At 36.2% G+C, this 16,281-nt stretch overlaps 2 protein-coding genes across 12 annotated transcripts in view; one reads left to right on the top strand and one right to left on the bottom strand.

Moving 5' to 3' along the window:
• PPP2R3B (protein phosphatase 2 regulatory subunit B''beta) overlaps positions 1 to 13,810 on the top strand; it is a 52,913-nt gene extending 39,103 nt beyond the window's left edge. For all 7 annotated transcript variants that reach the window (XM_085557231.1, XM_085557265.1, XM_085557237.1 and 4 more), the window contains 10 exons: positions 473 to 575; positions 1,310 to 1,384; positions 4,994 to 5,080; positions 5,526 to 5,682; positions 7,009 to 7,057; positions 8,158 to 8,247; positions 8,953 to 9,128; positions 11,047 to 11,165; positions 11,274 to 11,380; positions 12,620 to 13,810. In XM_085557231.1, the coding sequence (XP_085413357.1) occupies positions 473 to 575; positions 1,310 to 1,384; positions 4,994 to 5,080; positions 5,526 to 5,682; positions 7,009 to 7,057; positions 8,158 to 8,247; positions 8,953 to 9,128; positions 11,047 to 11,165; positions 11,274 to 11,380; positions 12,620 to 12,764 (1,108 nt within the window). In that variant the 3' untranslated portion in view covers positions 12,765 to 13,810. The remainder of the gene's footprint in view (positions 1 to 472; positions 576 to 1,309; positions 1,385 to 4,993; positions 5,081 to 5,525; positions 5,683 to 7,008; positions 7,058 to 8,157; positions 8,248 to 8,952; positions 9,129 to 11,046; positions 11,166 to 11,273; positions 11,381 to 12,619) is intronic.
• A 1,279-nt stretch (positions 13,811 to 15,089) lies between these two features.
• Positions 15,090 to 16,281, bottom strand: part of LOC110479395 (cohesin subunit SA-2) — a 58,429-nt gene continuing 57,237 nt past the window's right edge. For all 5 annotated transcript variants that reach the window (XM_021546678.3, XM_085557106.1, XM_085557098.1 and 2 more), the window contains one exon: positions 15,090 to 16,110. In XM_021546678.3, the coding sequence (XP_021402353.2) occupies positions 16,102 to 16,110 (9 nt within the window). In that variant the 3' untranslated portion in view covers positions 15,090 to 16,101. The remainder of the gene's footprint in view (positions 16,111 to 16,281) is intronic.

Genomic DNA, 16,281 nt, shown 5'->3' on the forward strand with positions numbered 1-16,281 from the left:
ATCCTGTCTTGTAAAGGGGAATAAAACGCTTTCCCATAATCAGCTATTGTCAGCAAGCTTGTACATGGGAAAATGTAACTCAGTAATACTTGAATATAAACAAATCTTCATTTACAGGGTTTATGGATTTTAAAATAAAATAAATGGATAAATGACTGACAGTTCATGAGAAGTGAAAACCATGGCCCATACTTGTAGATGCCAATTCTGAACAAAGTGCTTTTAATTTTTAGTTATTTTCTATTTCTAACTTCAAATTGCCCATTCCTGTAATTGATTACATGGTGTACCCACCTCTTTTAACATAAATTTAAGAGATACCACTGCTTTGGTAAGTTCCTTGGAGCATGGTTTGACAGTTGTAATGAACTTTTGAATAAATATTGTTTCATAGGCCTTGATCTAAGTACCTAATGAGGTAGCATGAGCAATTTTCTGTGTAGAATACTAAATGGAAATATTTACATTTCAGAGTACTTCAGACCTGCTATGATGATGCTGCAAAGTTTGTTCACCTGCTGATGAACCCTGGATGTAACTACTTGGTGCAAGAAGACTTCATTCCTTTTTTACAAGTAAGTTGCAACTGAAATTATTTCTAGGAACACAACAAAATTACGAACTGGCAAAGCCCTGAGTTGTTTGAACTAAACATACTTTTTCATGATCATTATTAAAGTTTATTGATAATATTTAGTGCAACTGACTTTGCATGATCCACTAAGATGCTAGTGAGTTGTTTTACAGTTAATAGTTTTGTATAAGATGAGGTGTTCTTTAAGCACCATGGTAAGATTTAAAATCAATTGTAGGAATAACATAGGTATTGGAATCTTTTATGTTTCATAAGGCAGTTAAAGTTATTTAAGTCAGAGTAGCCCTTTGGAGGGCAAAGGAGAAGTGGGATATGAATTCAAAACCTAGTAAATCTTTGTTGGAAGAGCAGCAAACACCACCTATAGAAATGACTGAATAAAAGTTGAATTTGCTTTAGTGAATCATAGCCACAGAATTACAAGCTATGACAGTCAGCAGTGTTCAAAATCCTCAGCCTATCTAAAATATAGGAGAAAAATCCTGTAATATTTCTAAAATAGGAAAGCTTTTGTTTTTCTGATTTATTTAAAAGATAATTTTATTTTTAAAAAGGTTTGTAATGTGATTTGTCTGAAGCCTTGGTGAAAACGAAGTTATCAGTAACGACTGATGTTTTGGTTAAGGAAGCAGGTGTGCTATTCTTTGCTAATTGTCTAATATGGTCACTAATTAATACTCTTTGGGATATTGTTATTCCATTTTTTTTTTGTAGGATGTGGTGAATAGTCATCCAGGCCTTTCATTTTTAAAAGAAGCATCTGAATTCCATTCTCGGTATATTACAACAGTAAGTGATTTGTTTCTGGACGAGCTATTTTTTGGTTAACTAAGAAAATCAAAATTAAGATTAGTCAATATGTCTAAGTATCTTTGTCCTTTGGGAAGAGTAATGTTACAGCAGGCTGTCAGTCTTCATTTCCACATAACCAGCAATTTTGTGGAAGAAAAGTCTTTCTTAGGCATGATAGTTCTTCTTAACATTTTTAAGGAATTGCTGAATTTAATACTAGTAAGAGAAACAGTGAATTGTAATAGTGTTGGATAAGTTAATGAGCATTAAATGAAGAGCAGGCTGTTACCTTAAACACTTGATTGTGGCTGTACACTGCTTTCATTAGAATCCTGACCTTAGTCTGGGATTAATTAAATGAAATCTTCAATGAAACATTTATATTAATATGATTATGTTCAGTATTAAGTGAAATAATGATAATATTGAAGCTGCTTGCCAGTCTTCTCCTCTGGGGACTTTTCTTCCAAGGAAGGTTTTTATACATGAAAAGTTTCATTCCTGTCTTCCCAGGGTTACGTGACTGAAGTATTTGTTCTATATCCAAGGGAACAATCAGTGATATTGAATTTTCTCAACTGTAGACTAGACAGTCAATTCCACTGAAGTCTCAAAAGATTAAAATTCTTCAAAATGACATTCAGTTCACTTTCTTTGTGCATATGAAAACTAGCTTAATGAATATACTCCAACAAAAAAAGCCATGCAGTGTTGATCATCTTTTATCCATCTTACACTTTGACCCAGATTAAAATTGTGGAAGGTTTTTTTTTGAGAGCATTTGGGGTTTGTTCATTACATCCTTTTTAAAGAGACTTGCTGGCCTATCAAGTATGTCCTGCTACATTAGGTTTTGGTTCTTGTTATAATGATTACCTGAGCTCACAGAACTTTCTTGTCAGTGATTGAAGGAATTGTTCTTCCTGTGAGTTGTTTTGTTTCTTAAACGATTCTTGGTTGTGTCAAAGCCTGTTCTGGTTAAAATTGTGAAAGCTTGCTGCCTGACCTGAAGAACACTAGGGAAGGAAAGGAAAGGTCCTGCCATGTCCAGTTACTTTTCTTTGGAGGAACAGCTTATTTGAGTAGGTCTGAGCCTAGCAGTATTTAATAAATTATTACTGGAAGTATTTTATTAACAAAATTTAATGTAGTCTTCAACAGAAATTGGTGTTTAATCAAAAAATTGGTATTAAATCAGAAAGTAAACTAGTATGAAAGCATCAACAATATTTGGAATGCCATTCTGCAGATTAAGACATGACAGGACCACTTTGCCTTTTTCTTGTATTTTAGGATGGAGTAACTGTTCATGGAATCACTGAATATTTTGAGGTGGAAGGGACCCAAAAGGATGGAGTCTAACTCTTAAGTGAATGATCCATACAGGGATCACACCCACAACCTTGGCATTATTTGCACCATGCTTTGCAACTGAGCTTGTTACACAGTCTTCTAAAATTGTGTCCTGCAAGTTAATAATGATAATAATAGATTATTTTACCTATGATGAAAGAAGCCATTTCATACCTATATTCAGTCAGCTTAACCTTTCTACATGAAGTTTTATCTAAAGGATACGTCCATTTGCAAACCAGATGAGCCATTCTTCTGCTGGGTTTTTGTATAGACATACATATATGTATGTGTGTGTGCATATACATTACATACATCTCTTTAGCACATGTTGTGTAAGCCATGAAAGCAATCTGTTCTATCTACTAAGATATGTTGTAGGTTTGTTGGTCGGTCTAGTTACATATGGCCAAGATAGAGCTGAAATAAGTTAAAAATGTTTGCTATGACAAATGAGATACTACGTTTATTATGCCAGGATGTTAGGTGCATACCTGAACTATGAGTTCTTGAAATTGTAGTCTCTGTATTGCACCATTTCTTCTCCTTTTGGACAAAGCACTCTGCAGAATAGTAAAGGCAGTTCTCTGACAATTTGCTTATACTCTGCATCAGTTTACTTTAGAAAACAGTTTAAGTCTGTTCCCAGTAATCTTTACCAAACATTCAATTTTGTTTTTATTTTTAGACCAGTTAAATGTATAACAGATGAGATAATGACATACAGAAGGATTAAGTTGCAAAGCTAAGGCAAAAAGCTTTTTAGAAAAAATTGCTTTGTAGTATAAGCCAAAAATGGGCCTTCCATAAATTCACAATTAGTATTAAGTTAATTAAGTTTCAGAAGCAGGATAATCTATTCTTCTGTCTGGAGTCATTGAGCCAGCTGTTCTTGTTCATAATAAGAACTGAGGAGCTTGCTGCTCTACAGTTTAAGTTTTCTTTCAAAACTTCATCAGTACATTATTCTTCTATTTGTTATTTAAAAATTATTGGTTAGTTTAAACTATTTATTTACTGCAATTGATATTGGAAAAAAAAAGCTTAGCCTGTAGTTGGGAGGACATATTAACTGCGGGAAAGGAGTTCCTAAGAAGAGGTGATTTTAATTAGTAACTGCTCTCTTGCAAATGAAACGCTACACATGCAATACTGAGTCTTGCCAATTAGAAGGTATAATCACCAGTTGAGCAGTTATAGTTCATAATACGCTTGGGGGTTGTTTTTGGTTTTTTTGGGAGGGGTTTAAGTTTTTTGTTTGTTTAGTGGTGAATGACTGACTTGAAATGTACATCTGGTTGTCTTAAGTCAAACTAACTGAGGTGAATACTGAATTCAGTTAAGTAGCAGAAAAAACATATTTTAAAGTCCTACTTAAAGTCTTTAATTTGTAAACGAAATCCAAGAAAATTATAATGAATGCATGAGTTGCCTAAAATAGCCATAGAACCAGTAGTTTGGAAAAGACCTGTAAGACAATTGAATTGATGTACATGTAAAATTTATTTAAACAAAAGTGTTGGGTACTCATGGATGCATTTGTTTCTAGTTCCAGTATCAGTCATGGCACAAGAACTAGTCATCTTGTCTGCACAGATTTGTTTTGTTTTGTTTTGTTTTGTTCTTCACTTGGAAAATATTAATGTACTACTTTTAATGCTATTAATAGGGTTTTTTTTCAAGGAACTTCCAAATAGAATGAAGTTAAATGGGGAAAAACATTCTCTTTGCTCCCGCAGGAAATATTTTTGTCAGATGTAGATTTGTTGTTTGTAGACTTCAGAAGTAGGAACATCTGCTGTACTCTGATCCTTAAACAGTCCCAATTCTATTTCTGTAAATTCAATTATGAAGTAAAAAAGTCTTATAACAAATGCAGCTCTTTAATATGAAGTAATAAGATACATTAATAGGTTCATTAGATTATACTCTGTAGATCTGGAAGACTTGAGGTGGTGAAATCACCAAAATACATATTTTGGATAGCACATGAATATTCTGCACCATTACTGAGTGAAATATAGGTACTGCAGCATTGAAATAAAACTTATCTAGATGAGGTTAGATATAGATTTAGAAATTGTTTGAGTAGTGGATAATATGACACAAGAGAAGTTCTAACTAATGAGAAAATAGAAATAGGGGAAAGACGGAGCTCTCTAATGCGTCTGTACTAAAGCATCTTTAAGAAATATTTGGATGTATATTTAATTACCATAGCTAAAGTTTCTTTCCATTTTCTGTTTCTTGCAGGTCATACAGAGAATATTTTATACAGTAAATAGGTCCTGGTCAGGGAAAATAACTTGTAATGAGCTTAGGAAAAGCAACTTTTTGCAGGTACGTAATATCTAAAACTTTGCTAGACAGATATTTCTAGAAGTTTTAAAACTGCATTAACTAAAGGCTTAAGGGAATAACATAAATAGCATTTCTTCCTTTTCCAAAAAGTAATGAAGACCCAATTGCATTAATTCTCATACATCCAGAGTATGTTTAAATGTAACTTTTTGTATCTAGAGATGTATACATGTAAATGTGTCTAGCAGAAGTTGGGCCGATCTACTTATTCTTCTGTGAATGCATTCATGCTGTGTGTTTGGTTTCACTGTCACACTGTGTGATGTGCATTGTCCCTGAAAACAAAAAAAAAAAAACCAAACAAAAAAAAATTGTTCCACTGAAATAGCATTAGATATTAACCTGGTTGTGAGAACTCAGATTATTCAACCAATAAATGTCTTACAAACTCTTTATTGTGTTCTGTTTATCCTTCTGATAATAGAATGTGGCATTATTGGAAGAGGAAGCAGATATTAACCAGCTGACAGAATACTTCTCATACGAACATTTTTATGTTATCTATTGCAAATTTTGGGAGCTTGATACAGACCATGACCTCTATATTGATCGGAAGGATTTAGCTCGACATAATGATTATGGTATGACAAATGAAGCACCTTTGTTTACATGTATTAAATGACTAAACTTTGAGCTGAGGAAGTGGTTTAATGCCAAGACCAGTTTCATGAGTCTGTTGGTGTAACTGGTCCTGCTGAGTCAGTGAACTAAATCAGGACAAGTCATCTGTGATGCTACTTTGCATCTACAAATACCACATTTGAGAAAAATTCTGAATTTGAATTCTGATCTTGACAAAGAAGTAGAGCAAATATCACTTAAATGTTTGTGTATTATAAATAGTTTTATTTGTCAGTTTTGGGTTATCTTGGGCACAATCCATTTTACTGTTATTTTTCAAGTAGCATTATTTTTATGGCAAGATATGGAAAGAATAGAAAAGGGAAACTTTAGGTACTTGGCTTATTTTGGAGTTTTGCTAACTTAGCTCAGTGTGTTTTGCTTTAATACTGTTTAGCACTAGTTAGCAGCTTTACATTTGCTGCATGTATAATATGCAATGACCATGATTCTGTAGTCTTGGAGGCTTGTTCCTATTTTAAATATTCTTGTAGCTTGTATGGAACTGTTGGCTCTTGTTAGGTGCCTCATGTCCATCTTAATAGTGTTCCTATCAGGACTGGAAAGCTTACTTAAGCACAAAGTAATTATGGAGTATTACCCCACGTTAAAAAGGGTGAACACAATTCTGATTGCTTCTGAAAATTTGCCTGCTAAAGTTTGACTATGCTTTAGGACAGTGAGAAAGGAAAACTGCTTTCATTTGAGTGGCTGCTCTATTAAGTTAGTACATTTTAGAAAGAAAGCACAACTCATACAGTGCCACCTGCATTGAATATCCTTTACAAAGGTAGTGTTTAGTTCAGACATGTCTGTAAAATCCCTGAAATGGTTTCAAAATAGAAGCATGGGTCAAAACCATGTCAAAAATAGACCCCTGTCAGAATCAGTAAGGTATGTTTATTATGTGTGATTGTGCCAGTTTTGTTTTGGCTCTTTGCCAAGGTCATGTAAGACTCAATGCCACTGGAAAAGATGATTTACCTGTCAAAGAACTGAGAAATGCAGTTTTATTAATCAGCAAGTTTTATTACTTGTATTGCAATTTTATTACTATTTCTGCATTAAGTTTGGATTCAAAGCTGGGTAGTTGTAGTTTTGCTTTGGAGACTTTGTGTTAAGTGATCCTCTCTAAAAGGACTTAAAGGGATTAATGAGCACTACACTTGATCTTTCTCACTGATCTTTATATATAAGAGGAGAGTTCCAGTAAACTCTTCAACAACACAATACAAAGCAAAAATAACCTGCATACAGTTGACACTGTTTCAAACTTTTCTTCACAGCAATTTCAAACAGGATGATAGAGCGCATCTTCTCAGGAGCAGTAACAAGGTACTTCTTTTGTATGCTGATCTAAATTCCATTTAATTTTTGCCTCTTAAATTGTGTGGTATTCCAAGGGAAAAAGATGGTTCCCCCTCACAAAGGAACAGTGAATTCCAAGATTAGTATTGTAATTTAAACTGTAGTAGTACTAGAGCAGTCTTGGAACCTTTGGCACAGTTCAAGTTCTTCACTCTTTTTGCCCATATGATCATGGGCCACTGGATATTGTATGATTTAGCAGGACTGGGAATGAAGAAGGAATAAATGCTAGCATCATTCTTTTTCCATCCCTCAAACCTGTAAAATGTTCAAGGAGAACTGAGCTTTTAAGTACTAATTGTAAAATCAATGTTTATTGCATCAATAAATTTACAAAAATGCCTCCAGTTGAATTAGTTCACAGTTTTGACAGTCATTCTTCATGTCTGCCCTTGGGATTGACTTTCTTTTTTTGTATTTATGGCATTTTATTAATTTTTGAAATGTTTTCTAGCACAGTATCTGAGATAGAAAGCAACTCATAAACAGAAGTAAAAGCTGTAATGAGAAACTTGGCAGGACTATGTCTAGAGCTTACTCCTTTATCTGAGTTTCTTAGGCAAGACAAAACATATATTTTCCCACACATCTTGAAGATAAAAGATCAAAAAATTAATTTCATTATTGAAATATAGTATGTCTAGGAACTGCCTACCTGACTTTTTACTACACAGGTTGACTATGTGCAGCTTACTTGGTTGCTGCAGTTATGAAAGTAGAAACAGACAATTATGTTCTTGCCATGGACACTTCCTGAATATTTTTATTTCATTTTTATCTTCATATTTTCATTCAAAAACTTTTAGCTAGTGGAGTTCTGTAAAGATTTTAAGTTCTCATCACTTCTACCTGAATAGAAATTCTAAAAAGCATATGTATTTGTATATAATATACCAGCAAAAAATTTTTGGGATGGCTTTTCTGTTAACTATTAAGCACCTTATGAACACTGGATCATTTAGAAGTAAATAGTTAATACCAACAAGGAAAATAATCCTTAATTTTGGTCAGTACAAGCTAGGTGTTCTAAAATAAATTTTCTGTCTTTTTCCTCATTGGCCTCCAAGAGGTAGAAAAGCACAAAAAGATGGGAAGATTAGCTATGCGGATTTTGTCTGGTTTTTGATATCTGAAGAGGACAAGAAAACACCAACTAGGTAAGAATAAATTTGTTTCAGCATGAATAAAGAATTACTTTGTTTTCCCAGTCCTTAAACGGGGTCCACTGATGAACAGCTGCAACTCTAATGAGAAGCTAAACTATAAAACACGAGTGGAAAACTGGCCCAGTTCTTTGCATCATCCTTGTTTATCAGTGTCTCCTGTTGTTGTAGCTGTAGAAGTCTAATTTAATGACTTTTGAGAGGCTAATTCAATGTTATTGTTTCATAAGTTGTGTGTGGCCTATTTATGAACAGGGACATATGTTAAGGATGTTGCAGCTGTTTCATGATGCCAGTGACTTTGGGAAGCTGTGCAGCTACTATCAGCTGTATGGTACTGATAAGGAACCTATCATGTGACATGTCACTAGCTTGTGCAATATGGGAACATACCCAAAATACTGGCGTTTTCATGTACAATTCAATTTTTCATTGTCTCCCTTGATTTTTTGTTTTAGTGTGTTTTAGTCTTCTCCTTCACACCACTAACAAATGTGTTTTGTGTTTTCAAATGCAATGATGGATGACATAGCAAATACCAGCAACTCTTACCACAGTAGGTGGTGTTCAATGACTTTCCATGGATTAGTGGAATGTACTGTTAAGTCTAGTTTTTAGTATTGCCTTTGAAACAGGCAATATGACTTCTTGAAATTCTGTAGTAAGTTTGTCTCTTTGCTGTTAATGACTGAATTTCAGCATTGAATACTGGTTCCGCTGCATGGATCTTGATGGGGATGGTGCTTTGTCTATGTATGAATTGGAATATTTTTATGAAGAACAATGCCAAAAATTAGATAACATGGCCATAGAACCTTTGCCCTTTGAAGACTGTCTGTGCCAGATGCTGGACCTTGTAAAGCCACAACATGAAGGTAATAAACTCCTTTTCCATCTTTAACTTCTGTTTCTCTGGATTTAGGAGTTAGTGTAGCCATAAGAGCACTCAGTTGGTATCAGTGGAATGAAGTCTTAGGCCAACAATGTGTAATGCATGGGAGCTAGGGGGCATTAAAAATGAAGTGAGCTAAGCTCTGAGAAGCACATTTATGTTATGTGGTTGCTCACAATCACCTCCTGAGCTCAGTAGTTCCCTTCCAGTCTTATGTTATGCTTCCAAAAGGCATTTATAATATTTCTGTTCTGCATTTTAAATGAAACAAGATTAATGTATCTCCTCTATGTCATGAGGATGATAAAAGAAGGCTATTGAACACAACCAAGATGAGTTTATTCAGGGTAGCAAAAATTAAAGCCAGTTGAGAAGGGTTGTTTTCTTGTTTTTTTTTAAGTAAAAACTGAATTATGTTTAAAAGGTGGATTAAGAAAAAAATCTGGTTTTCTAATACAAAAGACTAGCAGCATAAACTGATGTTTCACTTTGTAGCTTTGAAACAATAGAAGACACTTTCATAAGGTTATCACTAAACTGTGATACAGTTTCTATAGAATGCTCTGTGTGCTAAAAAGTAAACTTTAATTTCTGGAGTCCTGAATTAATTAAATTTTACTCCTGTTTTGTTGGTGTTTGAGACAGTGCTTGGCATCTACATGAGTATTACATGTCTAAGCTCCCATTGTAATAAATGGAAACTGGAGGACAAATCAATGAACCAAATATAGGAGTCTAACTTACTTAAACTGGGAGCTTATGTAACTAGGATTCAAATAATTTGCTTGCTTGTGGAGAGCTGCTGCCACTTGAAATGGCGCAGTGCATCAGACATCTGTGTGGGTCTGACAGATACAGCACAGGTGCCACGGGGGATTTGTGCCCTTCTGGAGCACCAGTGACAAGCCAGGCAGAACACACTGGGGCCCTTCGTGACAGATGCAAGCGTGGCAACCATGTACAAACAGGATTTGGATTTTGCTTCCCTGTGATGTCCTTGAGTTACACTTTGTTAGAGGCTGGGACAGTAAGCTAAGGAAGTACTGTTCCACGTCTGGCTTTTTTTCAACTCCTCCATAACATCTTCAGTTAGCTCCTATTTGATTAACAATGGAAGACTGTATTCCAGTGAATCAATAAAGGGGAGTTTTAAGGATAGTCATCTGTCTTCACTTGTGTATCTCATATTTTTTAGCCTTTCTGCAGAAACTTCAATATTTAGCTTTGAAATAGGTAACATTTCTGAACAACCTGACAAATACTTCTAAAGCTTAACATATCCATTGATTGGAGACTTTAAAGTATCACACTGTAAAAATCAAACAAAACATCTCTAAGCATTTAGCTTTCCTCTCAAGCAGTAAATACTGATCCGACTGGACAAGTGTGGCAACCCTGACTCTATGAAAAATTCATCTGTATGAAGCATAGTCACACACTGTCATCTCTGTCATACATTTGTCTGCTCAAGTCAGGGAAGAGAGAGGGCTGCTGCCATAGGAGATTCCTATCTGCTGCCCAAGCACTCCCTGGGAAGGAATGGCTAACTCACTGGAGACTTCTATCTGTTAAGGAAACTTAAACAAATACCTCAAATGATTTTTACTAGCTGAGAGAGGTAGACTGCATCTCACTTCAACATACTGACAGGCTGTGGGATATGACAACCACGGAAAGGAAAAAAATCTGAACCATTTCAAAGTTTTGAACACTTTGAAGAATACATCTCTAGGTGTATATTTCATCTGTTTGCATCTCTCCCATTGGATTGAGGATCAGTGAAAAATGTTGTTAAGCAGTGATGACCGAGTAAAGATAATGTACACCTTTCTCCACTTTTGAGAAAGGATAACTTCAGCTCTAATAATTTTAATATTCTTATCTCATAATCTTCTTTACAGGAAAAATTACTCTGCATGATTTAAAGCGATGTAAGTTGACAAATGTGTTCTTTGATACTTTTTTCAACATTGAAAAATACCTTGACCATGAACAGAAGGATCAGTTTTCTATGTTGCGGGTGAGTATTGAAGCTTTAAAAGTCTTTATAGCTACGTGCTTAGCAATTAATACTGTTTTAATTAATTAATTAATACTGTTTTGTGTAACATGCAACATGATTGCTTAGGATGGTGAAGGTGAAAGTCAAGAGGTCTCTGACTGGGAGAAATACGCTGCTGAAGAGTATGATATCTTGGTAGCAGAAGAGGCAGCAAGTGACCAGTGGAATGACGGGTAAGAATGCAGCAGGAGAGCTGATATGAATCCTCTCTACTAAAGTACAGCCTCATCACCATTCATTTAAAAAAGAATAAACACATCCTTCTCAAAAATGTGTGATTAATGGTGTATGAGACTATCAAGTACACATATGTGAGCCAAAACTCTTATTGTAGTATATGCATCTCTTTTTACAAGCCCTTATTTTTAAATTTGTAACTTGGTGAATTGAACTTTCAGATGACTTTTGTTTTCTGTTTAAATCGGTGGTGAACTCATGGGAGAAACCCAAGGTGCTGCTCTCTTTTAGTGTTCGTAGTGGATTCTTAGTATTTAACTCTACTTTGCCCTATGTCTTTCTCTGAAAGAGGAGCTGATAAGCACATAATGCCTTTATAAAGCAATTTTAAAGAACAAGAACTGCAGTATCTAAAGTTCATTCTCTGCACAGTCTTGTTAAGTAGATAGAAAAAAAAAACATGTGATGAAATTCAGTACTGGTTGGGAAGACATACATGAACCTGAGTCACCCTACCCAGGAAATGGTCAGTTTTTTAATCTGCTACCATAAATCTCCACTGAGACTTTGTTAGTTTTTTAACAGCTATGAATTATAGATTGATCCCACCTAAAGTGTTGAAGCTAACCTTTTTGAAATATCAGCCTTCACTGGCTTGCATTAGTTAAACTTATATTTCATTATCCATCTATTCATCTGCATCAGCAGCAGGTGGTTATCAATAATTTCTGGGTTAACACCTGGGTTTTGCTTTCCAGAATCTGCTTAAAAGTACAGTTGCTATCAGTTCTTGGTGCTCATGCACATGTCAGTAAGACCCTCAATCCAGTATTCCTTCTCTTTTATCATACCTACTGCAGCTGTATTTCGTTCTTCTTAACTGAACCTCACTTCAGCTTTCTTGAAAAAACTTGAGAGGTTTCTGGCAAGTACTTAAAAGTCTTGCATTTCACCATTTCTAGCCTATAAATACTCCACTGGAGCAGTGTGTGCTTTGAATCCTTTCAGCAGAGCTGCATTTCACGCTGGAAAGTTCAGCATGTGATAGGAGAGTAAGCTAACTTAAATTCAGGGAATTATTACAGAACCCTGGTGCTGTTCGGGTTATGTTTCTTTATTAGAAAATATTGGGATCTATAATCTTCCTGCAATAGCCTTGTTAGTGTTCCAATATTTAGGCACTTCCTGGCATCGTTAGACTCTTTAATTATCCTTTCTTTTTTGTCTGCTTCTAGGTATGAAGCAGAACTGAATCCTGTAGACCATCAGAAAGCCAGTGTTCTAAAGTATCAAATGGAGAAAAGACCATTTTTTGAAATGCCTTCCCATCTGGCTGATGTAGACTTGGATGAATATGACTATGATGAGGATTTTGAATAGAGGTTACTCATGGTCAGCACTTGCAGAAGAGAAGGGACAGTCTGCAGCAGGTCTGCTACACACTGATACGTTTCAGTGGGGCTTCTTTCCAGGAAGTCAGTTTAGTTTTGTGCTAAAAATATCTAATCACTACACTACCTTTTAAGTAAAAGAAGTGCATTTATATGAAATGATGAGATTTTTGTATTTATTCAATAGTTTATCGTTTGTAAAATAGATTAAAATATTTATTTTCAGATGTTGCATAATTCCTTTTTGGAAGAATAACAATATTTGACTTAAGAGAAAAGTAATCTACTGTTTTTAAGAGAACTGTATAATTATCTTGGGTGATGTGTGGTGCACTGACCATCTCCATCTCACCTGTGAACAGGTATTTCTGTCCTGGTATGGGAGGTAAGGAAACAATTTACACCTGCAGTTTGCTCATGCTCACAGACAGCCCTCTTTCAGGTTTTATGCCATGGCAAGGAAGAGATGTGACAATGAGTGCACAGTTCAGCCCTCATTTACAAGCAGAGTTTTGTCTGACAAGCTATGCATATTAGAATACCCTAAAGTGAACACCCAAGACAAGTTGTTTTTCTTCTCTGTGTAGTCCTTCTTTGCCCCAGCTTTAATTTTGCATGCCCTTTTAAACTTCAGTCTTTTCATTTATGTTAATCATAAAAAGATTATTTAACAATTAATTCTGAGCATTCATACTTGATCCAAAATGGGTGTGTTAATTCATGCAGAAGGAACCAATTTTTTTTTTAACCCTTTGTATAAATGTTACTTGATCAGTGATGTGCACTAATCTGTTGTGGGCATTCAGTGCTTTTGTCTGTCCTCCCCTTTGCTTGTTTGCTATTGACACATTCCATGGATATTCATCAGTGTCACAGCAGCTTGAAATTGTTGCCTCACTCTTAACTGTTAAACAGGTTTTGTTGGGAAAAAAATGTACAAAAAGATGTAAGTTATTTTTTTGGTTGCAGTGTAGATCTTTTAAAATGTTTTAAAAACCGGTTTGTATTTTCAAATAAAGATTTTCATACATGTAATTTAACAGTTCTAATTTTTACATAATGCATACAATTCATGTCTTAATAAAGAACCACTCAGATAGGATGTAACACAGGTATGCAGTCTGGTTGGGTAATTCCAACAAGCTGCATATGCAAAGCAATCAGCCCTTTAGCAGCTTTTTCTTCATCCAAAAGAGAGTATTTGATGAGCAGCTGGGAGAAACCTCTTGTGCTTAACTCCTCACACAAGCTCCTGCAGAAATCTACACACCTGTATATCAAGAAACTCATTGCTGAGGTGCTGGTGAACCTTACTGAGGAAAACTCAAGTAATTGTAATACCATTTGAAGGATTTTGGTTAATTATTCCAGTTTTAATACAGACTCACCAATGTCAAATTTCTCCAGGCTTGGCTGGATACCTTTCACTAACAGCCAATGGTTTGGGGCTTTTAAACAGTACAGATACACTAAGCATTTCTGCTAAGCTCTGTTCCCTCAGGGAAAGAATGACCAACTGGCTTTGCAGAACATGGTTCTGAATATCTGTTCCACTGCAAGAGATGCATCTCCCTACCCTAAAACTTTTCTCAAGAAGGGGGCTTTTAACTGGGCAGCAAACAGCCACAGGCCTTCCTAGCATGCAGTGACACATCTCTGTCACACAGCACTATGGTGCAGGGTCAATCTCTTCTGCAGAGCCTGTAGCTGTTGTTGCCACTTTGTGTTTAACGAAGTGCCTGTCAAATCCTGCTCCCTACTATACTTTTGCTAACCAAGTCCCTTATTTCCTAAGTAGAACATATTCTGCTGTTCTGTAGAAGTCCTTTTTCTTAAAATACATGAGTTTATGAGGATTACTGGACCTTGCTCTGCGGGGAAATTCCCATCCCAAGCCCACTGTTACAAAAATTAAAGCATCCATATGTTTGATGTGGTTTCAGGTATGACTATTTTCCCAGTTAAGCTGTATTCTGCCTCCCTGGTGAGTGCTTAGGCCTAGATCCACAAATTAATCCACAGATGGATAAGGGGAAACATCAGTACCCCAGCCAAGGTAGTGGGAGTTACTGAACCTGAGAACCACCTCCCTTGTGGCAGCCTCCACACCATGCACAAGGAAAATCATGGATTCACTGTGGCCACTTCAGTGTACACAATACCTGGGCAACAGTCATGGCTTTCATTTCCATCTTCATGGGAATTCCCTGCTCAGCCTGTGAAATAACACAACAAATGCAAAGACCAGCAAACATTTGCTGTCATTCTCCAGACACGGTGTAGGAGTATCACTTACACGTTCAGTACTAACGGATAGCAATAGTTCTGTAGTTTATTTTACACAATTACAATCCAAAATATAGATATAGATATATATATATATAAAATAAAAAATAAAGCTGATATGATTACTGCAATGTACAATTCCAGGAAGCAGTGAGAAGGGTCAGTGAAAGCAGCCCACGCTCCCCAGCCCACTGCCACTGAAACACTCTTGAGTGACAATCATTTGCAAATTCTTAATGCAAAAACATCCTCTTTTCGAATGGCCATATTTACAGTCTATTTACATTGTCTTTCCAGGCTTTTTCCAAGTAAATACCACATGGTCAGTGTACAAAGGACTTCTTCCAGAGGAAAATAGTCAGCTGGTCCACTGTTTCTTTCTTTGTTACTCTGAAGCCTTGACACAAGTTTTCCTGATCATGTCCTGATGCTTGCAGACCTCTAACCACATCTTTCTAAGCAATAGAATTCAGAGATACTTTCAGATGAATGATCCAGGTTTTCCATTTTACAGGCAGGAAATGGCACTTGCCATCACCCAGCAGGTCCCAGTGCTCACAGTTGGGCCAGGTTCCTTTCTTCCCTGCACCAGGTGCAAGGAAAGACACAGATCTCCATTTGGTTATTTCAAACAGTAAAGAACACAGCCAGCAAAGCACTGCCCCCACATGCTTCAAATGAGCTTGTCTCACCTGGTTCACAGTGTCTTTGATTCAGTGTTTGTCAATACCCTGATTCCAGTCCTGCAGCTGTGAACTTTTCCAAGGCAGCACCAAGGATCAGGATGCAGCTGAGTAATGATGCTCAGAACACTCTATCCTAGAACTGCAGCAGCCACCTCAGTAATGCCCACAACCAGCAATGGTGGGAAATCAACCACCGTGCTACAAACTGGTTCTGGGTCGATGCCCATGGGCACAGAGACAACTTGATCCATGTCTCCTGCCACCTCAGTTGATGTTCTCACACCACATTGACAAGTTAAACAATTTGCAGAAAAAACAGCGTGTGCTTCACTTCTGTTCATCCTCTCAGTGTCTTTAACTGTCCTACATCACAAGAAAACAGAAATTAAGTCAGTCCTCTACTATGGGGCAGACATCATCTAAGAGCCCATAAGGAATCTGAGTAACTGTAGCATCTAACCATTCAGCAGCTTAGCCACAGAGCCAGCTCTTATAAAGAACTACAGCTTCCACAAAAGGAAAGAATAATTTCCG

Source organism: Lonchura striata, chromosome 1 (genome assembly GCF_050655825.1).
Source record: "Lonchura striata isolate lonStrDom1 chromosome 1, ASM5065582v1, whole genome shotgun sequence".
Taxonomy (NCBI): Eukaryota; Metazoa; Chordata; class Aves; order Passeriformes; family Estrildidae; genus Lonchura; species Lonchura striata.